The sequence below is a fragment of the Aythya ferina genome (genome assembly GCF_964211825.1).
Source record: "Aythya ferina genome assembly, chromosome: 1".
In the NCBI taxonomy this organism is placed as follows: Eukaryota; Metazoa; Chordata; class Aves; order Anseriformes; family Anatidae; genus Aythya; species Aythya ferina.
The window spans coordinates 1156033-1180449 of NC_140296.1; the positions used below are offsets into that span (position 1 = coordinate 1156033).

The following is a 24417-nucleotide window of genomic DNA, read 5'->3' on the forward strand; positions in this document are numbered from 1 at the left end:
TCGGAAGGAAAATTGTTTATTTCAGTGGAGGTAATGTTATTTAAAGCGGAACAAAACCAAAACTAACGTGACAGGTTTGGGAAGCACGGCCAGTTCCCACAAAGCCAGCAGTACGTGGGGCTGCGTTCAGAGCCCTCTGTAGGCTGTTTCCATCCTTTGGGGGCTTGTGTCCTGCAAAGAGGCCCTGCTCTGGCTTAATCCGTAGGACTTCTGTCTGCCTCTGCCAGGCTCTCCTGAAAAATAAAACGTGAATGTCAGTGCAATTTACTCTACTTATTGGAGGTTATTTTGTTAACGAGCTGATGATACAGAGCCCAGTGTTCATATTTTAAGACGTATATAATGGAGCAGTTGTATTTGTTGGAAAGACACGCTTCAGAGAGTGAAAGAAGACCTTTTTTTTGTGTGAATTTCACAGCCCTGGGATCCACGGGAGGAGGAGCAGGTTCAGAGTGGACACATTTGTGGAGGGTGGACCCAAAAAGACCTCTGAATGAAGCAAGCAGTGGCCATCAGCAGAGCTTCTTGGGACAAGGATCAGCTCTCTGTGGTGAGGCTTTCCCCAGGCTGTCTGCACGCTGGAGAGAAGGTGCTGCTTCGATGGGCCTCGATCTGAGCCAGTTCATTGCTGTGCTGTGTGTATAACTCTATATATGAGAGGACATTTCTTGGGATATTGCATTCCTCAGAATATTACAGGATATTACCTGCCAGGCACCTCCTGTCTTCGCTTCTGTTCCCTGGGCTGCAGTTTCCAACCTCTTCCCTGGTGCCTCAGTGTTTCCCTGGTGTTCTCCCGTGTTTTATGGCTTTTCTTTCTCATAGAGTGTGCAAAATTGCAGTGCAATTCTTACACTGCGTGTCCTCAGCAGAATTTATGTACATGCATTTTATCACATCTGTCGCTTCTAGACTCCTGTGGCATGTTTAGAGTCCACGTATGATGGATTAGCAACAAAGACAGCAGGCAGCATACCTTCCCTAGCCTCCCTTTTCTGCTCCCCTCTTGTTTTGCAGGTCATGCTCACACTCTGCTAAAATTTTGGTTAATCGTGTTTTCTATCCAGTCTCCTTTGCGCTATGTCCAGGGCTGGATTTCATCAGCATCTCGAGACAACGACTGCCAGACTTTAATTAACTATCGACAGAAAAAAAGTAAGTTTTCCCATCTGTGTCAAAGTTTGCTTGTTCTGTAAGATGTAGTGGACTCTTCAGTGCAATTTAAAAAGAAATTCAGCCTTTTTTTTCCACTTTTTCCTACCCAAAATATCACGTGCCAGTTTAGTCACGTCACTTCTTGTTCTGCCCACAATAAACCTAAAAAGTCAGGCCTGAATTGTGGTTGCCTTGGATGTAGGTGGGGGTTAATACCCAATATAATCCCCCTCAGTCACCTCTTCAAATGATAGGACCAGCATCTTCCATTTTTTTCCTGAAAACCACGAATTTCTGACCCCAGGGCTCTTCTCAGCCTCCTGCACACGTGGCTTGAGTCGAGGCCATCTTTTTTTTTTCCTTCTTCCTATTTTCTCTTTTCCAGTTCCTTCCCCTTTTTTCTTCTGCATTCGTAACTAGACGAGGCAGGACTTATTCATGTATTTACCGAGGGAGTTTTTCCTTGGAAAAGCTGATCTGATGAAGCAGCTTTGACTTGGTTCAGACGAGCCCCGTTGCTGCAGCCTCGCCGAGCAGCCGTGGGCACTGCAGGAAAACCCCACGGCCACAACCAGAGCAGAGGCCCGCACACTGCAAAGTCTGATTTTTGTCGTTTCGGCAGAGATCTTGTATTCGCTCCGAGGTGGACATAATTCTTGTTTTCTGACAAGCCCTGGGATTTTGTTTGGGCTTTCTGCAGCTGTGTTGTGATGCTGATGTCAGCTCTTGAAGCAATCAGTCTGAACACGCTTCTATTTGGAGGAACTTGGTATTTTTACATTAAACTGCCTTTTGACCTAAACCAAAACAAATTTCTGCAGTTACGCTGCTGAGTATTTGAGCTCTGTTTTTGTCCTCCCTGGCACCTTTCAACTTGGACTGACAGAAGAGGGGGAGCAACACTTACTGAGAAAGGAAAAAGATGTGAGGAGAGTATGGAGAAGTTGCAGTGCTCCAAACCCCTTCACAAATGTTGTTTTTAACTGGGAATGGGAGGACCTCTTACCTCTTTTAAAGAAGGAGTGGTCTCACGTCTTTTTTCCTGTCTTCTGAGCTGCCACCTATAAGGGAAAGTCAAAGTTCTCAGGGAACAGAGCTTTGGGCAGGGATTTCATGCAGAAAAAGGTGCAGGTACCTTATGAGAAATGCTGGCTGTTTTCCCAAAATCACATTCAATGGCATGGATACGTAAAATGACAAGAAAGCAGAAGTGTGAAGTTAAACCCCCTCTCCTCCCCAAGACCCAGAGACACCACAGATCACCGGGGCAAGGGGGGAAGCATTTCTTAGAGCTGCTCTGGGGACTCCAGCATGGGGTGGAGATACCCAGACTGGTTGTACTGGAGGGTGGCTGGGTGCTAGGCAGTCCCGCTGCCAAGAGCGGAACGAACTTCTGTTCATCCTACTTCTTGGCACAATAAATTAGCCCGGCAAATCTGAAGCATGTGGATGTGCAGAGACCATCGAGGGGAATGCCAGCTTTCGTTTTCTGCTGTGGGATTTGGAACGTTCTCCCTGCCTGTAGTCGCATTCCCATATTCTTTCAGTTAAGCTTATAAAGCCATTTGACCTGGGAAAAATGTGCAAACCAGTAAGAGGATAAGAGAGCATTTATCCTCTGCACACTATTTTAAAACCTTTCTCTTTTTTTCAACTTTTGTTTGCCCTTTTTTTTCTTTTCTTTTATTTTTTTCCCAAACCTCAAAGGAAAAAGTAAATGAATTGAACTATAAATTTCAAAAGAGAAAAAAGGAAGAGCCACTTAGAAAACAAAACAAAACAAACCAAAACAAACAGAACTATATGAAAAATTACCCTGAAGTTAGACAGCGATTTTCATTTCAAAACTTCTATGGAAACCTTTTAAAAAATGCCAGAATGGATTAAAAAATGTTAAGCTCTTGCTGCCATTTCTGGATACGAGGCAGCTGTGACAAGGCTTTGTTCCCAGCCCGGAGCACTCCTGGTTGCATTCCTCTGCGTTTTCTTTGAAGCAAGAGAAACTTGGTTTGCAAGAGAGGTGGCCAGTATTGTGCAGGGAACAAAGACATGCCAAGAACCTTGGTTAGAAATTGTAAATTGTTGGAGTGTCACCTACCTTCGGATGTAGTCCACGATTTCAGCCCTCTTGTACACCAAAATGCCCAAAACCAAGAAGAGTAAAAACAGCGTCCCAGAAGCTTTTCCCATATTCTTTACAGTTCCCCCTGATTGGAAAGGAAGACAGAAAAAGAGAACATTATGCTCTGTGCACACCAGGCGTTTCTGGCACAAAAAGGGAAGAAATGGAGAAGAAAGGGCTCAGGTCTCCAAGGCACCTCCACCACTGCCTGCTTGGGAGCCACCAGCGTTTGCATCACTCTCAGAAACAATCAAAAGCCTTGAGGTACGCAGCACAGGGGGTAAAATAACACTACATGGGCCTGGAAGCAAGGATTCTTTTTGGGACTGCGTGGTAAGAAGCTCGAGGATAACCAGTGAGGTTGGGAAAAAAATGGAAAGCTTCCTAGGTTGTTCCCTGATAAGGGTGCACAGATGAGGAAATATCCAGATATAGTGGATAAGAAATTTGAGCTGAACATCTACTTCTGCTAATGGCTGAGGCTCCAGCCTGTAGCTAGTGTCTGGAGGAGAATGGGAGGTTGTTCTTAGGGAAGGTGGAAAAGGGTTCGCTCCTCCCAGCACGCCTCCAGCCACCAGGAAGACTCCAGCAGGATCCTAAAATTTGGCGTTGGCCTTTCTCCATGAACTGAGAGGAGCACGACGTTGCCACTTGGGCATCTTCACCACCACGCCAGTAGGTGAAGTATCACGATGGGTTGATGTTTCAGGAACAGCTGATTCAGCATTAAAGATGTTAATTGCCCAGAAGAGCTTGATTTCTGTAGTGCCATTGGCCCTATTACCGCTCGAGCGACTTGCCATCAGCCCGGCCAAATAAGCAGCAGAAAAATCTCATCATTCTTCATCAGCAGCAGAACTGATGAGCAAAGAGGGTCAGGGAAGAGCCTGAAAGCTGCCAGCAATTGGGTTTTGGAGTGCTGCTGAGTGACTGTGGCGTTCTGCTCATCAGCAAGTTATTGCCCATAATATATAGGAAAGCAGAAGGGTAAATCTCAGGGGTACGTGCCAGGAAAATATTTATTTATGCCCTGTTCTCCCAGGATTGAAGCTCTGCTGGAGATCTCCGTTAAGAGGAAAGGAAGATTCTCCTAAGAGGGTTCTGATGAGCTCAAAAGACACTCCTCATCAGCTGTCTTAATGAACCGTGGGCTGGCTCGTTGGCCCCTGTGCTTAATGGAATCGATCTGCAGTTCCTCTGGGTGCCCTGAGAGTAGTCAGAGAGAGGCAGGCAAGGCAAGCACAACTGGAGGGGTAAAAAGAAGTGAGATAAGAGGAAAAAAAATAGAATATATTAGAATAGAATAAATTAGAATAGAATAAATTAGAATAGAATAAATTAGAATAGAACAGAACAGAATAGTTCAGTTGGAAGGGACCTACAAAGACCAGCAAGCCCAAATCTGATGTGTTTAAATAGGAAGGGAGAAAGAGATGCCTGAACCAAGCCTGGAATGATTTGGAAATACAGGTGGGGAACTGCTGAGCTTGTCCAAGAGCAAATAATGCCAAGAGAGGCAGTGTGATGTGCAGGGCGGTCCCACCCCGCCGCGCTTACAGTAGTACGAAGGAGGTGGGCCGCTGTCGACGCTGCCTCCAAATCCTTCCTGCTTGCAGTCTGGAGGGGCCCACCCAAAATCGCAGTGGCAGTTTTTCTTGTTGTTGCACACCTAGAAGAAAATAAATAAATATTTTATGGCATGAAAGACAGAGAAACACCGTGTGGCAGCGCGGCGTCGCGGCAGGACCGGCAGCGAAGGGCAGGATGAGCTCCACAGCCTGGGATAAATTTGCTCCTCTCCTTGAGCTGCCAGCATGGAAATGCTCATGTACAGCTGATGGACAGGATCCCCTGGCCACAGGCTGTCGGGGGCTTTTTGGCTTGTACCTATCACTAGGTTTCTGCTGCGGCGGTGACGTGAGGGCAGTGGGAGTCCCCAACCCATCCCCGCGGAGTTGGTCCTGCTGAGACAGGCTGCAGGCACAGCAGGGAGGAGGTGGCAGCACGCAGAAGGGGAAAGATGGTTACGTCTGCCTTTTTGCCAGCTTGGTAGGAGTGCTTTTTGAAATCCTCAAGCTGTTTGCGCTGCAGATTTGGAAAGCACTTTCGTAGTCTTTATCAACTGCAGAGCTACCCTGCTCTTGCGAATGTCCCTATTTCTGTCATGACATCATGAAATGTCAAAGACACATCCCAAGTGAATTTGTCACCTCCATGTGACTCAGAAATCATGGCTTTTGCTACCAGATAAAGCCCTGACTCCCTTGGCTGTGCAGGCTGCGCTGCTCACCAGATGGGACCTCACCCCGCTGCCGGCTCATGCTGCGGGGCCAGCCGGTGCCAGGTGAGCTTTTTTAGCTCTCTTTAGATGCTGGCTGGCTGATTTTGCATGGCTTGCTGTTAGCCCAGGGCCGTGATACTGTTTGGCTGTACGGACCCAGAGCTCTGCTGCCCCATCCCAAAATTGCTCACTTTCCCAGGTAAAGGCACAAACACAGCAGCTGGGCTTTGAGTGACGTTTCACTCCCCTTCCCTGCGGTGGCAGGGTGGAAGTTTGCTTTCTTCACTCCTTTTCTTTGCAGCCTGTGCCAGACAGAGCAATAATTATTATATTTCGAGTGTGCTTAGTTTGGAGAACTGCTTCCCGAGGAAAAAGCATATGTCTTTTGGGGTCATAAACCCTTCTCTCTCCAGGGACAGCAAAAAGACATGGTTATTCCAACTACCTTTTACCAAGAACATAACTAAAGGTGGACCCAGCTAGCTGCAGCTCGTGGTAACAGAAGAAAAGGAGACAACAGATTCCTCCAGCTCTGGGTTGCCAGCATGATTTTTCTTACAGATTCCCCCTGATATTACAGCTAAAGGCCCCACAACAGCAAATCTTCCCCAGACTTTCCCCAGACACATCTCCTGCTCGCCTACAACGTCTATCAGGAAAGAGGGACGGGTACCCTGAAAGTGACATCACAGAAAAAAACTGACACGTGAAATAATTCTGCCAGTATTAGTGCCTGAAATGTAGGTTTTATGGAAGATGAAGTGCAGCCTGTGTTGTACAAAATCTGCTATTTCTGTGCTACTTGCGAGGAAAACAGCGTTGTATAACCCAGCATGCATCTTTCAGAAGATCTCTCCAGCCCCAGCTAATTTAAATTCAGTAGCACTGACAGGTGCAATGAAGGATGAAGCATTACGATGTAGAAGTCAGCTTTTACAACATTCGAGGGAACAAAGAAGACAAGAGGTAGAAATAACCGATGAACACTGCTATCAAGAGCTGTGGACTGTCAGAGCACGATCTGGGAGGAAACCATGGGTGAAAAACAAAATATTTTTTGTGCTGCTGATCTGGAAACCTTTATGGGCTTCCACTGATGCTTTTGAGAGACAAATTTACATTTCATATATGCTGCTCTTTAAAGGATACTTGGAGGTTTTCTACTTACCCCTTTGCCATTGCACTGTTTCTCTGTGCAATCGCTGTTGAGAAAAGCTGCACTGACACACGTCCTGTTTATACATATCTGCAGAAGGAGACAGATTTATTGCAGAAAGAAACAAGTCTACATCGGTGAAAAGGTGAAATGACAGATGCCAGGAAAGGGCACTGACTGCCGAATTGGGATAAAATTACTGAGAAACGGCCCAGCAAGTCTTCTCACTCATTTCATTTCATCCGAGCCTTTTCATCCCCTCTCTCCAAACAAGCACCAGGGGAATATAAAATGAAGGTCTTTGCTTCCAGGGTCAAGACAAACCAAAGAGATGGAACAAAAGATAAACAAAAGGGAGGTGGAACAAACCCACTGAGGGCTACAAAAGGCACCGAAACCTCTTCTACCTCAGGAGTAATTCAGAGCTGAAAAAAAACTGACAGTTGTGCCAATTTTAGTAGGCTCCTGTCTCGTCCTGTCCAGTCCCTATGACACGAACAAGGCCTTGGAAGTACAGAAGGGGTTTTGTTTGCTCAGTGACTCACCTGGAGCATCCTCATATCTCCAGGAGGCACCCAAGTATCTCCTCTGGGCAGGAGAAGACCGGAGGAGTTACACTTTTGGCTTTTTGCCTTGCAAATTAGTTAGTTTGGGGAAAAATATTTGCATTTGGTGGGTGGTATGAGTCCCATCTCTCCTGAAAGGGGAACTCTGCTGAAGCCAGCACTGACGAGCTCCTTCCCTTTTGGTGGAACTCAGTGCCTGGGCTTTTCTTAGAGGTATTTTTGCTGCCATATGATAGCAGGGAACTGATCCTTTAGTCTGTCACCAGCTTGACAGGTATTCTGCTTTCTGTGTGGGTCAAAGGGAAGGAGTGAGCCCTGTTCTTGGAAGAACATTTGAAATTCCTTTTTTATGTGCAACAGATAAACTTTGACTTTGGTTAGTAGCTTCAAAAGAAGAGGAGAATCTTTCATGCCTGAGAAGAAGAAGAAAAAAGCCAAGAACAAAAGCCAAAGTGACGTGCTGCGATTTTTCCCCCCTCTAAAGGAGCCTTTAACACTTTGGGGCTTATCTTGGAGATCGCGAGCATTTTCTTTAGGAACAAATCCTTCCATTTAACCTCCATCCTATTCCATCCCTGTATTCCCTGGCCATCCATGGGTACCTTGTTCCTCCCGCACGAGGTGCCGTCTTTCACCGAGCCTTCGTCAGGCGTGTCCAGGGGCAGGTGGAACTCCAGCCCCCAGCACAGCTCGTTGTTCACGGTGGTCTGCACCACGGTCTCGCCGTCTTGCCGGACCGGCACTCGTTTAATGTTGGCACACTGCACTCTCCCGCAGAGGATGTTCCTAAGACAGACAGACAGACGGACAGACAGGCTGCTGCAAGGTGTGTGAAGACATCCGAGGATGTGCTGACCCGTGCTGCTGGCTGTCTGAGCACCCTGCTGTGGTTTTGGCCTCTTCCAGCTCACACCCTTGGAGCAATCCGGGCATGGTCAGAGGTTACAGGTCCAGGGTTGATCCCTGTAGGCAATTCCCATCCAACCAGCCTTTTTTGGAGGTGTTTGACTAGCACTGACACGGATCCTATGCTACCCAGTGGTGTCAGTGCAGCAGGGACACATCTGTTTGTCTTTTTGACCCTCAAATTTCACGTTTTGCCATTTTTTTAATACTGTATGAGAAATACTGATATTTATGCCAGGTAGAGTTTCCCAGAAGCTCATCTCTGCGCTCAGAGATGGCAACAGTGAAGCTCAAGTTCTGCCTGTGCAGAGGGAAAATAAGAAATTAGCTCAATTTATGAATTTACACTCTAGTGTCTGCTCTGATGACGGCAATGTCCCAGTCCTGGGTGAACAGCCAAGTGCAAGCATGAGGAAAGGTCAGGTACTAGTGCCTGTGTATTTTTGGGTGACTTAATGTGCACACACACAGCAAATCTCCAAGGTGACCAAACCTCCATCCTTTTGGACCATTATCCATACCCAAATTCAAATCCTACTCTTGGGACAGGACCGAGGAGGAAGGCTTGGGGGGTTCACAGGCTGAAGGACTGCACTTTCCGTGCCAGTCCTGGTGCAGAAAGAGGGGGCTTCGGAGATGCCACGCGTGGCAGCAACATGACAAGAATTAAGGCTAAAAGGCTAAAAAAAAACAGGTTATCAAATGGAACAGGGTGCTGGGGCTGCACACCCCTTGCACGGGGCGATGTCCTGCTCCTGCTGAGCAGCCAGGTGCTGGTGGCACTCACTCCTCCCGGCACTTGGTGTAGTAGGTCCCGTTCCAGCCGCAGTTCCCGCAGCGGTCACCTCGGATGTTCACCTCCCTGAAGCAGCTCAGCGGGGCACGTTGGGCGGCTGCAGGGACAAAGAAAACAGAAATGCTCATGGCAAGGTGCATACCTGCACCCCTAACCCTTTCTGCTGCTCCGTGGGATCGTCCTGAAAGGACCTGTCACGTTTTATGGATTTTTCAATTTATTTTTTCCCCAGTTCTTTTTATGAACCAGATTGGTCAATGTGAGAATGAAGAGGCTACGTGAACAGATCTGCCACCAAGAGATCAACCAACAATCAGAGAACAAACCGTGGTCATTTATCCAGAACAACGTGGAGCACAAGATGGGAATACAGACTGCAAATCTTTCCCAAGCCTATTTTTTTTTTCCCTTTAATTCTAACTTGCTGTATAACACAGAGAAGGCTGAGATGGCCATATCAGCCCTTCACATGACAGCTCCCATGCCAAGATGATGACAGAAATAATCTGCCTTATCAATATCCTCGCCTTTTTGCAGTGCCCTTCATGGCGCTACCACCTTCATGTGCAAGGGTTACAGCTTCCCAGAGTCTCCAAACTTCTCAGAAACGTGCCCAAACACAGAGAAACCTGGCTTTATTGACATGCATACGTTCATAATGAGATCTACAACTCAAATCCTGATGTTTGCTGCTGCTGTTGCTGATGGGGAAGCGCAGAACGTGCCCTCCCTGCCACACACTCTGGGGAAGTTGGGCACTTCCTACAGAACTGAAATATCTCGGGGAGGATGTGGGCAGGCATCCAAAAATCGCTTCAAGTTGGAACTGGGGGAAATTTGGATGCACAAACTGGGGGTGCTGTTGCTTTCAATAGCATAACGGTGTTCCCACTGGCTGTTGCCAGCACACCTTTACTTCTGGGTCTCTCTACGGGCAAATATCAGCCATTCCCATGGGAAACAGAGCACAAAGTGGTCCTAAATGGCACTGCAACCACTGCTGCCTGAGAAAACCTCTTTTTTGTTACCCTAACTGTTAAAAAAAAATATATTATACTATATTTATTTACATATTGTTTCATCTGTACAGTTATGATATAAAATCACGGGGTATTTCAAAAGCATTCTGTAATATTTCATCCACTGGGGAGGTTTAGGTTGGATATGAGGAAGAACTTATTTACTGAAAGGGTTGTTGGGCGTTGGGATGGGCTGCCCAGAGTTCAGTCACCATCCCTGGAGGTCTTTAAAAGACGTTTAGATGCAGAGCTCAGTGATATGGGTTAGTGGAGGACTGGTTAGGGTTAGGTCAGAGGTTGGACTCAGAGATCTTGGAGGGCTCTTCCAACTTAGATGATTTGGTGATTCTGTGATTTTTCTATGCGTACTTTCATAGAAAAATTGCTTCCCCATCAGCAACAACAGCAGCAATCATCAGAATTTGAGTTGTAGATCTGGTTAAGATCACTTATATTCTTAGGTAACCCCTCCAGACACCTAAGCCTGCCTGCCTCACAAAGAGCAAACAATGAATTTTTAGGTCAGTTGAAAAAAAATAATAAAAAGGACTTTTTCAAAGCAGAGGGCAGGGAGAAGGGAGGAGGCAGGGGCTACTTCTGGGTCGGGCGATGTGCTACCTTTGCCGAACAAAGCCTTGCACTGAGCCTCGTGGCTGTGGCACTGCCCCTCGTAGCAGCGGTCGTTGTCCCCGCAGGGCGTCCCGTCCTGCTTGAACACATCCTCGGGGCAGATGGCCGAGGAGCCGTTGCAGAACTCCGGCAGGTCACACGTGCTCCTGTATTCTCTGCAGATTTTTCCTGCGGGCTGAAACTGGGAAAAAAATAAAAATAAAAAAAATAAAATAAAATAAAATAAAAGCACACACAAGTTTGGAATTGATTTTTTTTTTTTTTTTTCCAGAATGGCTGGTCCAAATTATTCAAATCCACGTGGCAAAATCTTAGGGAATGCCTCAAAAGTGTAAGATGAAGAATGATTTAAATTTGCAAAACGTCAGACAGAGCAAGGAGCGGAGGAGGGCGTGAGGGGCTCAGGTCCTTGCTGTCCTGCTGAGAGAGTTCAAGGGGAGATTTCTGGCGTCCCAGCAGAGAAATGTGGTTTTATTCACACATTTCAAGCTGAATGGGTCAGAAATGCCTCTAGAGGTACCCTGCTGCTAGATCTTCCCTAAAAACTCTCTTTTTGGCCACTCTTGTGGCCGTGGGATGTCTGCTCCAGGACTGCCAATGCCTGTGGCTGGCTGCTGGGTGCGGTGCTGTCCCTGCGCCCTCGTTTGCTGCTCCTGCTGACGGTTTTCCTCTGACATAATTTCACTGTTTCAGAACAATTTGTTCTCTGCGGGAGCACGAGCAGATTCCAATCATGCTTATGCATATTTTCAGACCAAATATACTGAGAAATATGGGAAATAAACACGATAGCACCGAACAAACAGCTCTGAGGAGCAGCTGAGGCTTTAGTTACCCTATTTGCTGTAACTCACCTGGCACTTGTGACAGCATTCGCCCCTGTAACAAGAAGCCCCTGGTGCAAGCGAGCAGGTGGAGGAGAAGCAGCATCCCGACTCGAGGCATGCCTGGGGGTGAGACACCAAAACATCCCGCTGTTACAGGCTCTCACTCAGATGCTCCTCTCTAGCTTAAGAGACGTGAAATTGCAGGGAATTCAGGGAAAAAGCCCTGCTGTTTTTCTGCTGCTCCTCGCTTGTGGAGCTCTGTGTCGCAGGGAACTCAGATTTATTCAGGAATTTTAATTCCTTAAAAGTTCAGATTCCCTGCCCCAAACCAGTCAAGGTGCTGATGGGCTCTGAATTTTGTCCCATAAAAGAAATTAATTATTGAGTTTTTAAGGGTACCTGGAAGGTAGGGATATCTGCTTTGTAAGAAGAGCTGATCGATGGCTTTCCAACATAATAACAATAAAAGGAGACGGGAGCAGCACTGAATTATCACACAGGCACACAAACCCCAAGATAAAGGAGGTAACTGACAAAAAATAATATTTTCTTTGGGCCTTCTGGGGAGACCAGACTTGGAATGAGGTACCTGAGAGGGAAGGGAGGATGCTGTAAAAATTATTGTGGGATATTTTAAGGAGATTGTGAGGATGTGCAAAAAGGGATGGCTGGGAGAAGGACCAGAGTGGGGGAAAGGGAGAGCCTAAGGTGGACTGGGGAGGAATAAACATGGGAAATAGAGAAGAGAGAGGTTAAAGGGGGTGATAAAAAGTGCATCTGCTCAGCACGCTCGTATGGCTTAACCAGGCTGCAGAAGCTCTGTACAAAGAGCAACTTCACAAATTGCAAACCAGCGTTCTTGCTGGAAAGCACAACTGTCCTGGTGAGCCACAGCTGCACGTCCTAGCATTATGGCAGTAGAGACACCAACACGCAAGTGCTCTTAAAAGCACTTTTAGAAAACTCTTCCACTAATTTCAGGGTAAATTTAATAGAAGAAAGAACAGCAAAACTCTGGTTTTATAGACAAGAAGAGGGCAACAGGCAATTATCTGCCTGTAGAACATCTTGGAGGGGACATGTCCCTTTTTGGGCTTTGACTTCGGACTCAGGTAGTTTTTTTTGTCTGCAGACCCCCATTTTTAAGAACATTAGCACAACCAGAAGGCAAAAACCCTTCCAGGTGGACAAGGTTTGGAGTCATCTCCCTCCCAGCAGCTCCTGGCCAGCCCCTTGCAGCCAGAGCCCCCCACAGCACGAGCTCGCCCTTAGCTCTGCACAGTCAGCTGGGAAAGGTCCCTCCACAGTTAGGAAAAAAACATTAAATTACCTCTAAATACCTTCTGCATGTACAAAAATCACGCATATTCTGCACACAAATAAAGCCATAGTTGGGTAAACCCCCACTTCAAGGGTGTCCATGGAAGTGGAAGCCAACGGGCTCATTTGGACACGTAACCCTTCAGTGTTTGCTCCTTCCCAGGAGCTGGTGAGCATTTATAGTTGCAAAAAACACTTTATTAACACCATTCTATCCTGTAGATTGCAATGAAATATTTAATTGCTGACCTCGTCACTGCCGCAATCACATTCTTCGCCTTTTTCCAGGACACCGTTGCCACAGAGTTCAAAAAGAAATGGTTTTAAAGATGGTATGTTGAACAGACAAGGCTTATTTTTTTTTATTACTTCATCATAATATTCTCTCATAGTGCAGTTACTGAATGCCAAGCAAGATCTGCAAGAAAAATATTGATTATATATATATATATATATATATAAAACCATACCATATACATAAAGTAATTGGTGGGGTCAAAGAATAACAGAGAGATTAACTAACAAAGAGGAATATGGGAAATTTTAGGGGAAAAAAGGCTTTTTTTTTTTTTTTCCCTCTTTTTATTGCATAAGGACGTGGGAGACAGCAATAGCTGCCTGGAAGAGAGAAGGAAGAGCCCACAAAGTGGTTTTGAAAATGCCTTGGAAAGGTGGAGGTGGAGGGCAGGAGGATGCAGTGTGGTTCTTTACAAACTGCAGTGTGCAAAGCAGATCACGGGGGGTGAAAGGGATCTGCTTGCTTTCCCGTGACTGCTACAAAACAGCCTGGAACATGCAAAATAACCAGGGGAGAAACGGGGAGGCTTCATGCCTGGCTGCTCAGGTAAACGACATCGAGTGGTGAGCAATGCAGGAGCGTGGGCATGAGGATTTCCAGGAGTGAAGCTAAGTCATCTGGTTTTATAGAGGAGCTAAATACAGTTTGTATTTGATGATATGAATTAATGATAATGATATGAATTAGGGGGAGAGCTGAAGTAAGACGGCAAGGTTGTGAGCATGCTGCCAGTATCAAAGGAAATGTTGAAGGCTGTGACGGGACTGCTGAGGGGCAGGGGGTGACACGATGGCACAGCTCAGCAGCACAGAGGATGGAAGGACGAATGAGTCAGGGAGAGAAGTGCTGGTGATGTGCACGTGGAAATGTGAGTATGGGCATGGGAATCGCTGCAGGAGTCCTGGAAGAACTGTCGCCTAAAGTCAGAGGTTGGAGACAAATACGTTTAATTGGTCCCTCGGGATAAAGAGGTGATTATCCAAGAGCTGAGAACAGAAACTGAAGGAGCTCCAAGATGCAGTGCTCTGACTTGTGAGGTTTTCACCCCAGCCCTTGTGTGCTGGGTCCTCGATCCCTTTGGGTGGCTCCCAGGTGAAGATCAGGGGAGGCACCGCCACGGGCAGAAGCAGGACCGCTGGTCACCCACCGAAGTGGCTCTTCCCATGCTGATCTTACTGAAAGCACAGACACGGCTGGTAGGAGGCTGGTTTCTCAAATCCTTAATGTCTTCAGGGAGGCTCAGTGGGTCTTTGTAACAAAAGGGATCTGATATTGTTCATCAGCATTAATCCTGGACCCTGTGTCCTTCTCGTTGATGCATTTAAGAAAGTGAATCGGATTTCTTTGCCCTGAGAAAAGGATCTTTGGATTTAGAAGCAAAAGAATCTGCAATGAAGCAACCTTCCCTGCCTGCTGATGTTCACTGCATGTTGGGAGAGCCTCCAGAGCTCAGAGGAACGAGGCATTTTTATGCCAGTCTTATTACTGGGAGCTGGCCACAGGGATGCTCTTGCAATATCTTATGGTTTCTTTGATGCTGAAAGAACGGGGGCTGACATCTGCCAAATATCCTTCACAGGTTTCAGCAAATATTAGTTAATCAGTGGAATTATTTTGTCTTCGTTATGGCTATATAATGAGGGAGCAGGAAAGAGGAGCAGCTCCTGCCCCATGCAAGGCAACTTTTCTGGAAGATTTATTTTCAAAGGCAGCATCCTTACACAGGCAGTGCAAGAGGAGGGGTGCAATAACCCCTGGGTCTGCAGGAGGCTTTCAACCCTGGCATGAAGAAGCCAACAGCAAGCAGCACTTGCAGAAAGCAGATGGAAAATTAATAAAAAATTATTATGTCACCAGTTGGATCAAGGAAGCCGAGTTTGCTGTGAATTTGTGTCTCAAGGAGAGCCGGAGTCCCTTGTCTCACCTAAAAACCTATTCTCACAACCTTGTTAAGAACTTGATAAAGAATGGTAGAGTAATTTAAATTAGAAGGGACTTAAATTGGCAGCCCCTGGTCCTACAACCTGCACAAAGCAGGGCCAGCTTGGATGCCAAGTAGATGCTGGAACAGAGGAATTAAAAGATTTTGTGGAGGAACGGGCGGATGCACTCCCCTAAAGTGACCCAGCAGCTGCTCGGAGCGGAGCAGCAGGAGGCAATGACCCAATTTTCACCCAAAATGATGTCGGGAGAACCGAGCTGTACTCACCCCGGGGACGATCGCATGATGCATCCTCTGTGGGTGCAGTTGCAGTTGCAGAATTGGTCGTAGAATTGTTTCGCGTCGTCGTGGTCGAAGCCCAGGCTGTGGCCGATCTCGTGCGCCAGGGTCATCACGTCACTGATGGTGTCCTGGCCAGAAAACTGCAGCCGGGGAGAAAAAATCTCAGGTCCACGCTTTCCTAAGCAGGGGATGTTGATGTGGACAAGTTCAGGTCCAGAATTCCTGCATTTTGCTCAGTAATTGTACAATTTGTGCTAGCTGGGGGCTTGCAGAGCAAACAACCAGTTAGGGAAACCAAAACCCCTAACAAGAATTTTTCTGGGGAAGCACTGGGGATTTGTTCCACCTCTTCTTCAAGCAACACCAAAAACAAGACCAACATCACGTTCTTTAGATGCCTGGTTTAGATGTTATCTGCTGAAAAATCTGAACCCAGGAGTGACACGGAATTAAATCCCAGGGTTCAATGTGAATATGACAAGTTTATTTTTCCTCATTTTTTTTTTTTTTTCTTGTTGGAACTGTGTCTTTTTACGTAATAACACTGAGCAGTGATCACCTTTGCTGTGTAAGTTATCTTGAGCCTTACACTGCATCTGTGTACACTGATAGGCATTAAAACAACCCTGGAAAATCCATGTATCGGCTGCTGGATGGAAGTCACCGAGCACCTTGAATGCCTGAACATCTTCTTTGCATCCTAGGAGAGGTGTCTGCAATCTGCCCAGGTGTCCAGAGAGATCTACGTCCTCTGTTACAGCAAAATCTGGGCATAACTCAGGTTAATGCTGATTTCAAGGGGAAATTTGTGAATGGATGATGCTCTCCTTTAGCCATGCAGCTGGAGCCTGCGAACATCACTCAGTGTTGGGCTCAGGCTGCAGGATCCTGAGCTGGGGAACAGCATCCAAAGCAGCCTGGCACTTGTTGTGACTCAGATCCCCAAAAGCTGCTGGGATGTGGTGCTGGGCCCCTGCTCTGGGTGTCTTTGCTGGAGAAGGGTGGCTCTGGATGGACCCAGAGGTGCCTCCAACCTCAAACCCTTCTGGGATTCTGGGGTTTTGTGACATTATTGCTGCTATGTGGGAAGATATGGGGGCAGTGTTACAAATTGTGAGGTCTCCCCTTACCGAGACGACGCCGACGGAGTTGGGCTGGCACATCATCCCCTTCCAGGTAAAGCCTCGCTCCGCGTAATATTGGCCACTGCAGCAGAGAGAGTTTGGGGTGTGAAAGGGAAGCAACAACATCATCATAACAGGATACCCTGAGGGAATTACAGCTGGAAAATAATGGCTTCAGGCTGCAATAAACTCATTTCTTGAAGATCTATACCAATGGGGATCTCCTTCCTTGAAGGGATCAGTGGGGATCCCTTTGGCTTCCCTCTGAGCTCTGGGGCTGCTCAGCAAGGTTTCCCTGTGTGCAGTGACTGTGTTGTAGAGTAAATACATATTTATACACATATACCGGAGATTTTAGCATGCAGAGGGTTTGTTTCCCATCAAAGGGAAGTAAAAGGAGCAGTCAAAACAGAAACAATGCACTAGGTGTTAAAAAGGGAATGAATGAAGTGCTTAAGTGAGTGCGTCGGCAGTGTGAGGTCCAGCTTCCCCCTCCTAGCAAAACAATTTAATTCAAATCTTGTGCTGTAAACCACACGCCAATGAATTGAGACGTCTAAAAATGAATGGCTAATCTATACAAAATGGTTAACCTTAAAAACGAGATTATAATAATTCAGTTACAGACAGCGGCATGAGAATTGGAAAGACGATACACGCTCCGCATGCGTGGGAAAATACAAAAGAGGACAAGGAAAGGGAAGGGCAAAGTACATAAAATCCTCCTTGTACCAATTTACATGACAAACGGGCGCTGATTAAAACATGGACTGATTAAACCAAAACGTTTTCCTCCGTGAGGTACCACCAGGACAGAAACATGCACGGTGTATGGGCGCAAAAAATGGAAGGGGAAAGGGGTGGGGGTGCCCCCTGCTCCTGCTTATCGGCAGCTTATCAGGGCTCTTACAGCAGCAGCTCCACGTGGTCGTACTCGATGCGCACCGCGGCGTCCTTCTGGCACCAGCTGGTGAAGACCTGCAGGGTTTGGTCCAGGCTGTGGGTGGCCGTCACCTGGTCCCCCTTGGTCCACATCTCCACGGCGCTGATGACGATCTGCAGCTTCATGCGCTTGTACACCTGGGGGTGGCGAGCAGCGGGACGCGAGGAGGTGGCCTCAGGTGGCAGCAGGGGAGGTTTGGGTTGGGGAGGAGGGAGGATTTCTTCGTGGAGAGGGTGGCCAGGCACTGGGATGTGCCCAGGGAGGTGGTGGGGTCCCCATCCCTGGGGATGCTCGCCGAAACAGCTGAGCATTTTCTTTATTTCCATGAGTTATATCAATTTAATAGGGCTTTCCATGCAGCTCATTTTGGGATGGCTGAGCTGTGGGCTGATGCCCCGGCACCCTGCCCGTGTGTGCACACAGAGGAATCAGCAGAGGAACACCCAGTGCTCTTCTCTAGGGCTCAGAGCAGGGCGATGATGAAGTGGAGATCATAATGAGCCACCAGGAAGCACTTAGCACCGATAATGCATATTCCATCAAACAGCTTTAAAGGGATAATTTCGTAATAATTTTTACACTGGCTTCACTCACACCCAAAGGGATTTTTTAGGGGTGGGAGTTACATCGCTTGGGAGCCCATCATTTCCCCATGAGAGGCTGAGCACCCGGCCCTTCCGAGGGCACCCACCACCGTCGGGACCGCATGGGTGCTCACCGTGTTCAGGAGGTTGCTTATGGAAATGAAGAGGTGCAGCATCAGGGTTTCATTGTAGCTGTTAGCTTTGAACTGAAAACAGGAGAGAGGATGCGTTACAGCCTCACGTGGGGAGCTCCCCTTGCACCTTCCACAGCCCAGCACCCACAGCCCCCCGTGGGTCTGCACCAGCCCTTCCCCAGCTGAAATCCTAATTAACCACATCAGTCAGAATCACGGTGTGGGATTTCTCACCCCACTGGGGCTCTGTTATTTCGAGAGGATGGCTCTTGGCACCGACAGGAGCCCAATTGAATGAGTCCTGCTCATTCAATAGGATGGTGCACGGAGAGGCATACTTGCCTACCCATTATCTGCCTTCTTTAAACAAAAACTTGGTTCCCACGGAGCAGAGCTGGTGCCTTGGGGTGGTGGGGAGGCTGAATCCCCACCTCTTGCGGGGTTGGAGAGGGGGCACAGCTCCTGGGCTTTGCTACCTTCCCAGGACGTGTATCCCCATGGGACCATTTTGCACCATTTCATTCCATTCAAATAAACACCAGAGTAGTTTTCAAAACGCTCCAATTACCCCAGAAATGGCCGCTTGGGTCCGTCCCTGAGCGTGTTACAGCAGTCAGACCTCATCACTTATTTCAAAACCATTTCTTCTCCCGGCCTCAAATCACAGCAGCGCCCACACACGAGCTGAGCACCAGCAGCCCCTTCCCATGGCAAGAGGCACGGGAATGTGCTTTGGTTCCCTCAGGTGCTGAGAACCAGTGCCCCTTCTCCTCTAAAAACACAGACATTGGACCCCCCTGATTTCAGAAGTGGGGCTCAGAGCAAAGAACATCCTCCAGCACACAGCAGCAGCTGTATCAAAGCCCCACGGCGCTGAGTTTTGGCACTTACCAGCTCCTGGTTGGCGACGAGAGCCAATTCCAGGTACCGGGTGGGCACGGGCAGGCTCTGGAGCCCGGGGACCTCCTGCAAAAGATCAAATGGCACAGGTCACACTCTGAGAGGTGCTTTTTTTTCACCACATTGCAAAAAAACGAGGTGCTGTTACTCAACCTGGTCCAGAATTTCCCTGGTACCCACAGTACAAGAACACAACGAGTATGTTGGAGAAGGAAAAGTGCTAACGAGTGCCACAGGTAATCAGAGACAGGACATGGTTGTAGCTTCCTGGTAGCAGGGGATAACCTGGCATTGCTCACATTAAATAGCTGCAAACCTTTGCATGATTGTCCTATCACTCAGACCACTTTTAACCATAATTTTGGTGCCACATAAACACTGCTCTGCATTGCAGGGAGGATAGAGTGGGGCCAGCACCGTTGCAGCATCCAGTGCGAATGGCAAGAAAAGGGACATCAGCAGCTCATTGCTGGGGCAAAGTGGTCCTGGGGTGAAGTTGCTCAAGCCATAGGAAAGCCACAGAAATTACTCTTGCTTGGCTTTGTCTCGTTTTCCCCAGTACACCGACATAAAGCAGCTCAGGCAGTGAAAGCCCCACGTGTGGTGCCTGGGCTCCAGCAGGTTCTGGACATGCAGTTGTGGGCATTTCTTGCCTCTGCTTCTACGTTTGGACACTCAGCAAGGTAACTGGTGGTTGCAGTCGGTTACTGCATTGGTATAGGGTCAAGGAATCACAAAATCATCTAGGATGGGAAGGACCTTCGGGGTCATCGAGTCCAGCCGTCAGCCTCAGTGGTAGCAATGTCCCATCTCTGATGGCATCAGCGTAGAGTCAAGATTTCACTGCAGCACGGGGACTTCCCAACCCCAGAATGGCATTTTGGGGTTCAAAAATTTTGCTTTTAAGTAATTGAATTTATTCATTGGCATGCCAGAATACTGCAAAAGCCTCTCTCACTGCACGGGGCTCTGGGTACAACCTGGCCTTAGTAATTCCCTGAGAGTGAGAGGAGGAGGAAGAGGAGGACGAGGACAAGGAGGAAGAGGAGGAGGAAGAAGAAAAGGAGAAGATCTTTGCTCTCAGAAATACAACCAGCTTGGCAGCTGCAGAGCAATACATGTCTATAAAACTTCTCTTGCTTAAGACCCATTTAAGCGTGGGGACTCATCTCTCTTCTCCGATGAACAGATACCACTTCATTATTATTATAAATTATCCTCTCTCTGGCGGGTTCTCGGTAAATTCAGTGAAATTGTAGCAATTTAAAAAAACTATATTTCCACCATGGGAGCTGGTAAGTAATTCTTTCACCTAAGTGTTTCGTATTGTTATCAGAAGGCAGCATCTCTGAACGTCACTCTATTTCTTTCACCGAATGCAATCGTAACACGCTGGCATCGGCCAGGCTGCGGCTATAAATAATCTACACTTGTAGGTACAGAAATAACACTTTATCTGGGCTCTTTTGACAGCAGGAAAAGCAACGACAAAAGTCCTCACAAGCCCTGGAAGCGTTGGCAAATCAAAGCAAATCATTTTTTTTTTTTAACCAAGGTGTTTCCGAAAATGAGCACATCAGTGAGGTCCCGTAACAAATGAAGCCAGAGCAAACTAATTTCCTCTGATAACATGGAAACAAGGTTTCTGAAGAGAAGAGAGGCAGCAGATGTGTGTGTTTTGACATCATTAAAGCTTTTCCCACATAATTTGAGCCAAGCAGGTCGGTACAGCCCAGCTGTGCTTGTTGTGAGCTGAAAACTGGGCACATGGAGAGCTGCTGCTGTGCATTGCCCAGATGCAAAGATGCAATAAATGCAGTGCCAAGGGGGTCAGAAACGGATCAGAAACTTCAAAGTTGACTTCAGCAAAAATTCCTGCTTGGAGGGAGGCACCCAGCTCATGGACACGATGCCGAAATCCTCTCCTTCCAGATCTGTGGTCTCATCATGCCCAGGATTTTCCCTGCCCCGCACCTCTACACCACCGTAACACAGCGGATGGGGAGCTCTTACCTCGATAACCAGGATTTTCCTGCTCCCGTTTGCAATTTCTCCCCTTGTGTCCAGGTCCTGGTGCTCCCTGGGCACCTGGCAGAGCGGGGGCGAGCCTTCTGCCAGCGCCTTTCGGAAAATGAGGTGCTGAAAGCTCGAGGAGTTCTCCACCGGCTGGATCTCGTACCTCAGGTCTCCAAACTGCAGCACTCCGCTGGGGATGTGCCAGCAGAGAGGGAGGTAAGAGACGTGAAGGAGATGGCTTCTTAAATTATTTAAGAAGTGCAAAAAAAGAACCAAAGTGATAGAGGTGTGGGGTAGCCCTCGGGAGCTTGTGCCATCAACTGGGAGCCCCAGGAGCATCCTCGGGGGTACAGGGCTCTTGGGACAAGCCAGCATTTTATGTGGTTTTGGAAATAGGGGATGGAAAAGGTTCCTTTTAGCTCTTTCATACCACAATATGTCCTGTGGGCAGGGATGCAGTGAGATGATGGCACGAGGAGCTCACCTAAAACACCTTTTGTGGGAAAAATTGTGGTGCTCAAGGCTTAGTGTGCGTAAGACAGCCTTGAAAGAGCAACCAAATTCCCCTACAGAAGTGGCTTTCTGTACGTTTGGAGCTGGCACTGCCAGACATGAAAATATCCCAGAAAATACCCCAAATGTGGGGTGCACCTGAGGAGGAAAGTGTCCCCAGCAGCACTTACTCACTGTGAGCTTTTTGAGTGTCTCTGCAGTGTTTTGGCACGTAAAACCTGCCTACAGCCTGCCAGAGGTGTGCAAAGCACACTGCTTGGCCAAACATTTCATTAAAAACTGATTTTCTATCAGTTTTTTACCTCTGTCCCCGATTTTCTTCTATCTATGCATCTTTTAGACCCCTATATTAAAATTTGCTCCTGTACTTTCTCAGCTGTGTTGGAAGATTTGGGCGCTAGCCATGGGATGGAGCAGGAGGCAGGCAGAAGGGGGATCACCTGCTCTGAAAAGGGACACAAAACCCCGGCCCCACAGCACCCTACCTGATCCCAAAGCACGTGCTGACGGAGACGATGGAGCCTGGGGAGCCCTCCACGAACCCCTGGTAGAAGCAGTCGTCCTGCAAGGGGCAAGCAGGGCCTCAGCCACAGGAAAAGCTCCTGAGACAGGGCTCAGAAAATGCACCCATAAAGGGAAAAACGAGAAAACAACCTTCAAATAACTCTGTCCTTCCATTTGGGGCAGGAGCTTCATGGGTGAAAATAAAAGGTGCGGGAGGTGAGCACGGAAAAAGCAGGAGGATGAGCAGGGTGGAGGAGGCTGAGGGAGTGTGGCAGGATCAGTGCTGCCTCCAGTGCTGATAGAAAAGGGAATATTTGGATAATGGTGATTTTGGGGTGATATTTGTTCAGATTCCTCAATTTTTCTTTTGGTGGAGTTAAATTGTTTAAAAAACAAACAAACAAACAAACAAACAAAAAACACATTAAAAATTGGAAAGGAAAATCAAGCATTCTAATCAATCTCTCTCTTTTTTTTTTTTTTTTTTTTTTTTTTTCCAGGTTTTAGCAACTTTTTGTACAATTTCCTTCCTTTTGCAAACAAATAGTGAAAAAAAAAAGGATGTTTTCAGAAACGGCATCCCCTTGGCGAGCAGCACTGCTTCTGTCCCCTATGGCACCCCGGGCAGACCCCAACCCTCACCTGAACGTACGGAAACTCGGTTATCAGCTCCCCCTCGGCCCCATAAGTGAAAACCGGGAGGTCCTTGGCTACCAGATTTCTGGAAAGTGAAGCAGAATTTCTCAGGGTGGGGGTTGATCACCGCCACAGAGCTGTGCAGGGGGAAGGAAAACTGAGGAGCCTTACTTTGCCTGCGTCAGGTGGACGACGTGGTAATTTCCTTCTGCCATGATTAAGTAAGCCTTGTCCTCCTGTAATGCAATGTGTGTTAAAATTTGGGGTATTTATTTATTTTCCAATTTATTTTCCATGGTCCCTGCCTTTCCTGGGGGAGCCCTGTTTGTGGGCTGATTTTGGGATCCAGAGCCAACCCCCTCCCATCTCTCCATCCCCTATGCAGCATCCCCCTGGGCAGAGGCAGGGTCAGGGCTGGGGGCACCCAGGGGCTAAAAAGTGTTTCCAAAATCACTTCCAAACCAGCGCCTGACCTCTGTGTCAGCCCCGTGCCTTGGCTCCAGCAGCCTCGGCACCGTCACTTCGGAGTAGATGATGCTTGACGCTTCAGCAAACCCTGGAAAGGTTCTGAGGTTAGGGAGCAGGGACGTGGCTCACACCAGGCTGGGAGGATTTCCCACCCCTGCAGTGCAGAAGGAGGGTTTTAGGTGGGAAAATTTAAAAAATTTGACATGTAAAACTGCAGATTCTTCAACGAGAGGCATAAAAGAGTGCGTTGAGAAGTTCACTGCTAATACCAACTTCCAAAGAAGTTTAGGTACAAGAAACTCTGGAGAACTCTTGAAAAGGGGAGAAATTAGATGATTTCCAGAATTTCAAGATTCAGAACCTAATGCACATCCTCCTGCTCACGACCCCAGCCCATGCCTATGTCCCCTCACCCCCATTGCCCATCCCCATCCCACATTCTGAACCTCATCCCCATCCCATCCCATCCCCATCCCATCCCATCCCATCCCATCCCATCCCATCCCATCCCATCCCATCCCATCCCATCCCATCCCACCTTTCCCCCTTCCCCATCCCCCTGCCTCCCTTCCCCTCACCTGGGCAGAGGAGCAGGATCAGTCCCACGACCCCCGTGCCCCTCAGGGGTGGGCACAGCCCCGTCCCCATCCCTGTGCCCCTCACGGCCTGCAGGAACACAGCATCAGCCAGGTCCCCTCCCCAGCTCCCCCAGCCCCTTGCTGGGCTCCCTGAGCTGCCAGCAGAGCCCCAAACCCCCCAGTTGCCCCCAAAGCCCCATTCCCAACCTCTCCCACCACCAGCCCTCAGTGGGGCCTCTCCGTGTCCCACCCCACTGTGTCCCCACCCCACTGCCACCCAGCCCTGCCTCCAACTGCCACCTGGAGCCCCTCCACCTGCCACCCCAACCTGTCTCACCCCAAAATGTCCCATCCCATCCCACCCCCCTCATCGCCATGGCCATGGCCATGCCTTCTCCAACTGCCATCTGGGCCTGTTCCCCCACCTGCCACCACTCTGCTCTCACCTCCAACTGCCACCATCCCTCCTCCACCCGCCACTTATCCCCATTCCATCCCTTTCCCTCCAATACCACCCCCTCCCCATTTCCCTTCTCCTCTCTTTTCTCCTCCTCTCACCCTCCCATTCATCCTCATCCCATCCCATCCCCATCCCATCCCATCCCATCCCATCCCCATCCCATCCCATCCCATCCCATCCCATCCCATCCCATCCCATCCCATCCCATCCCATCCCATCCCATTCATCCCATCCCATCCCATTAATGGCCATTTAGC

The 24417-nt window shown here is 48.2% G+C and overlaps 1 protein-coding gene across 1 annotated transcript; it reads right to left on the reverse strand.

Moving 5' to 3' along the window:
• Positions 1-24162, reverse strand: LOC311426692 (disintegrin and metalloproteinase domain-containing protein 9-like; the record flags this gene model as incomplete). The annotated part of the gene is made up of 21 exons (XM_084503235.1): positions 1-233; positions 2162-2216; positions 3254-3362; positions 4835-4946; positions 6727-6804; positions 7883-8066; positions 8974-9079; positions 10620-10812; positions 11486-11578; positions 13028-13196; positions 15286-15440; positions 16431-16506; positions 17335-17504; positions 18086-18157; positions 18977-19051; positions 20999-21191; positions 22000-22076; positions 22661-22739; positions 22826-22890; positions 23128-23210; positions 24147-24162. The coding sequence occupies 21 exons, from the start codon at positions 24160-24162 to the stop codon at positions 195-197; spliced, it is 2199 nt and encodes a 732-aa protein (XP_084359361.1). The 3' UTR covers positions 1-194.
• Positions 24163-24417: the final 255 nt, after the last annotated feature.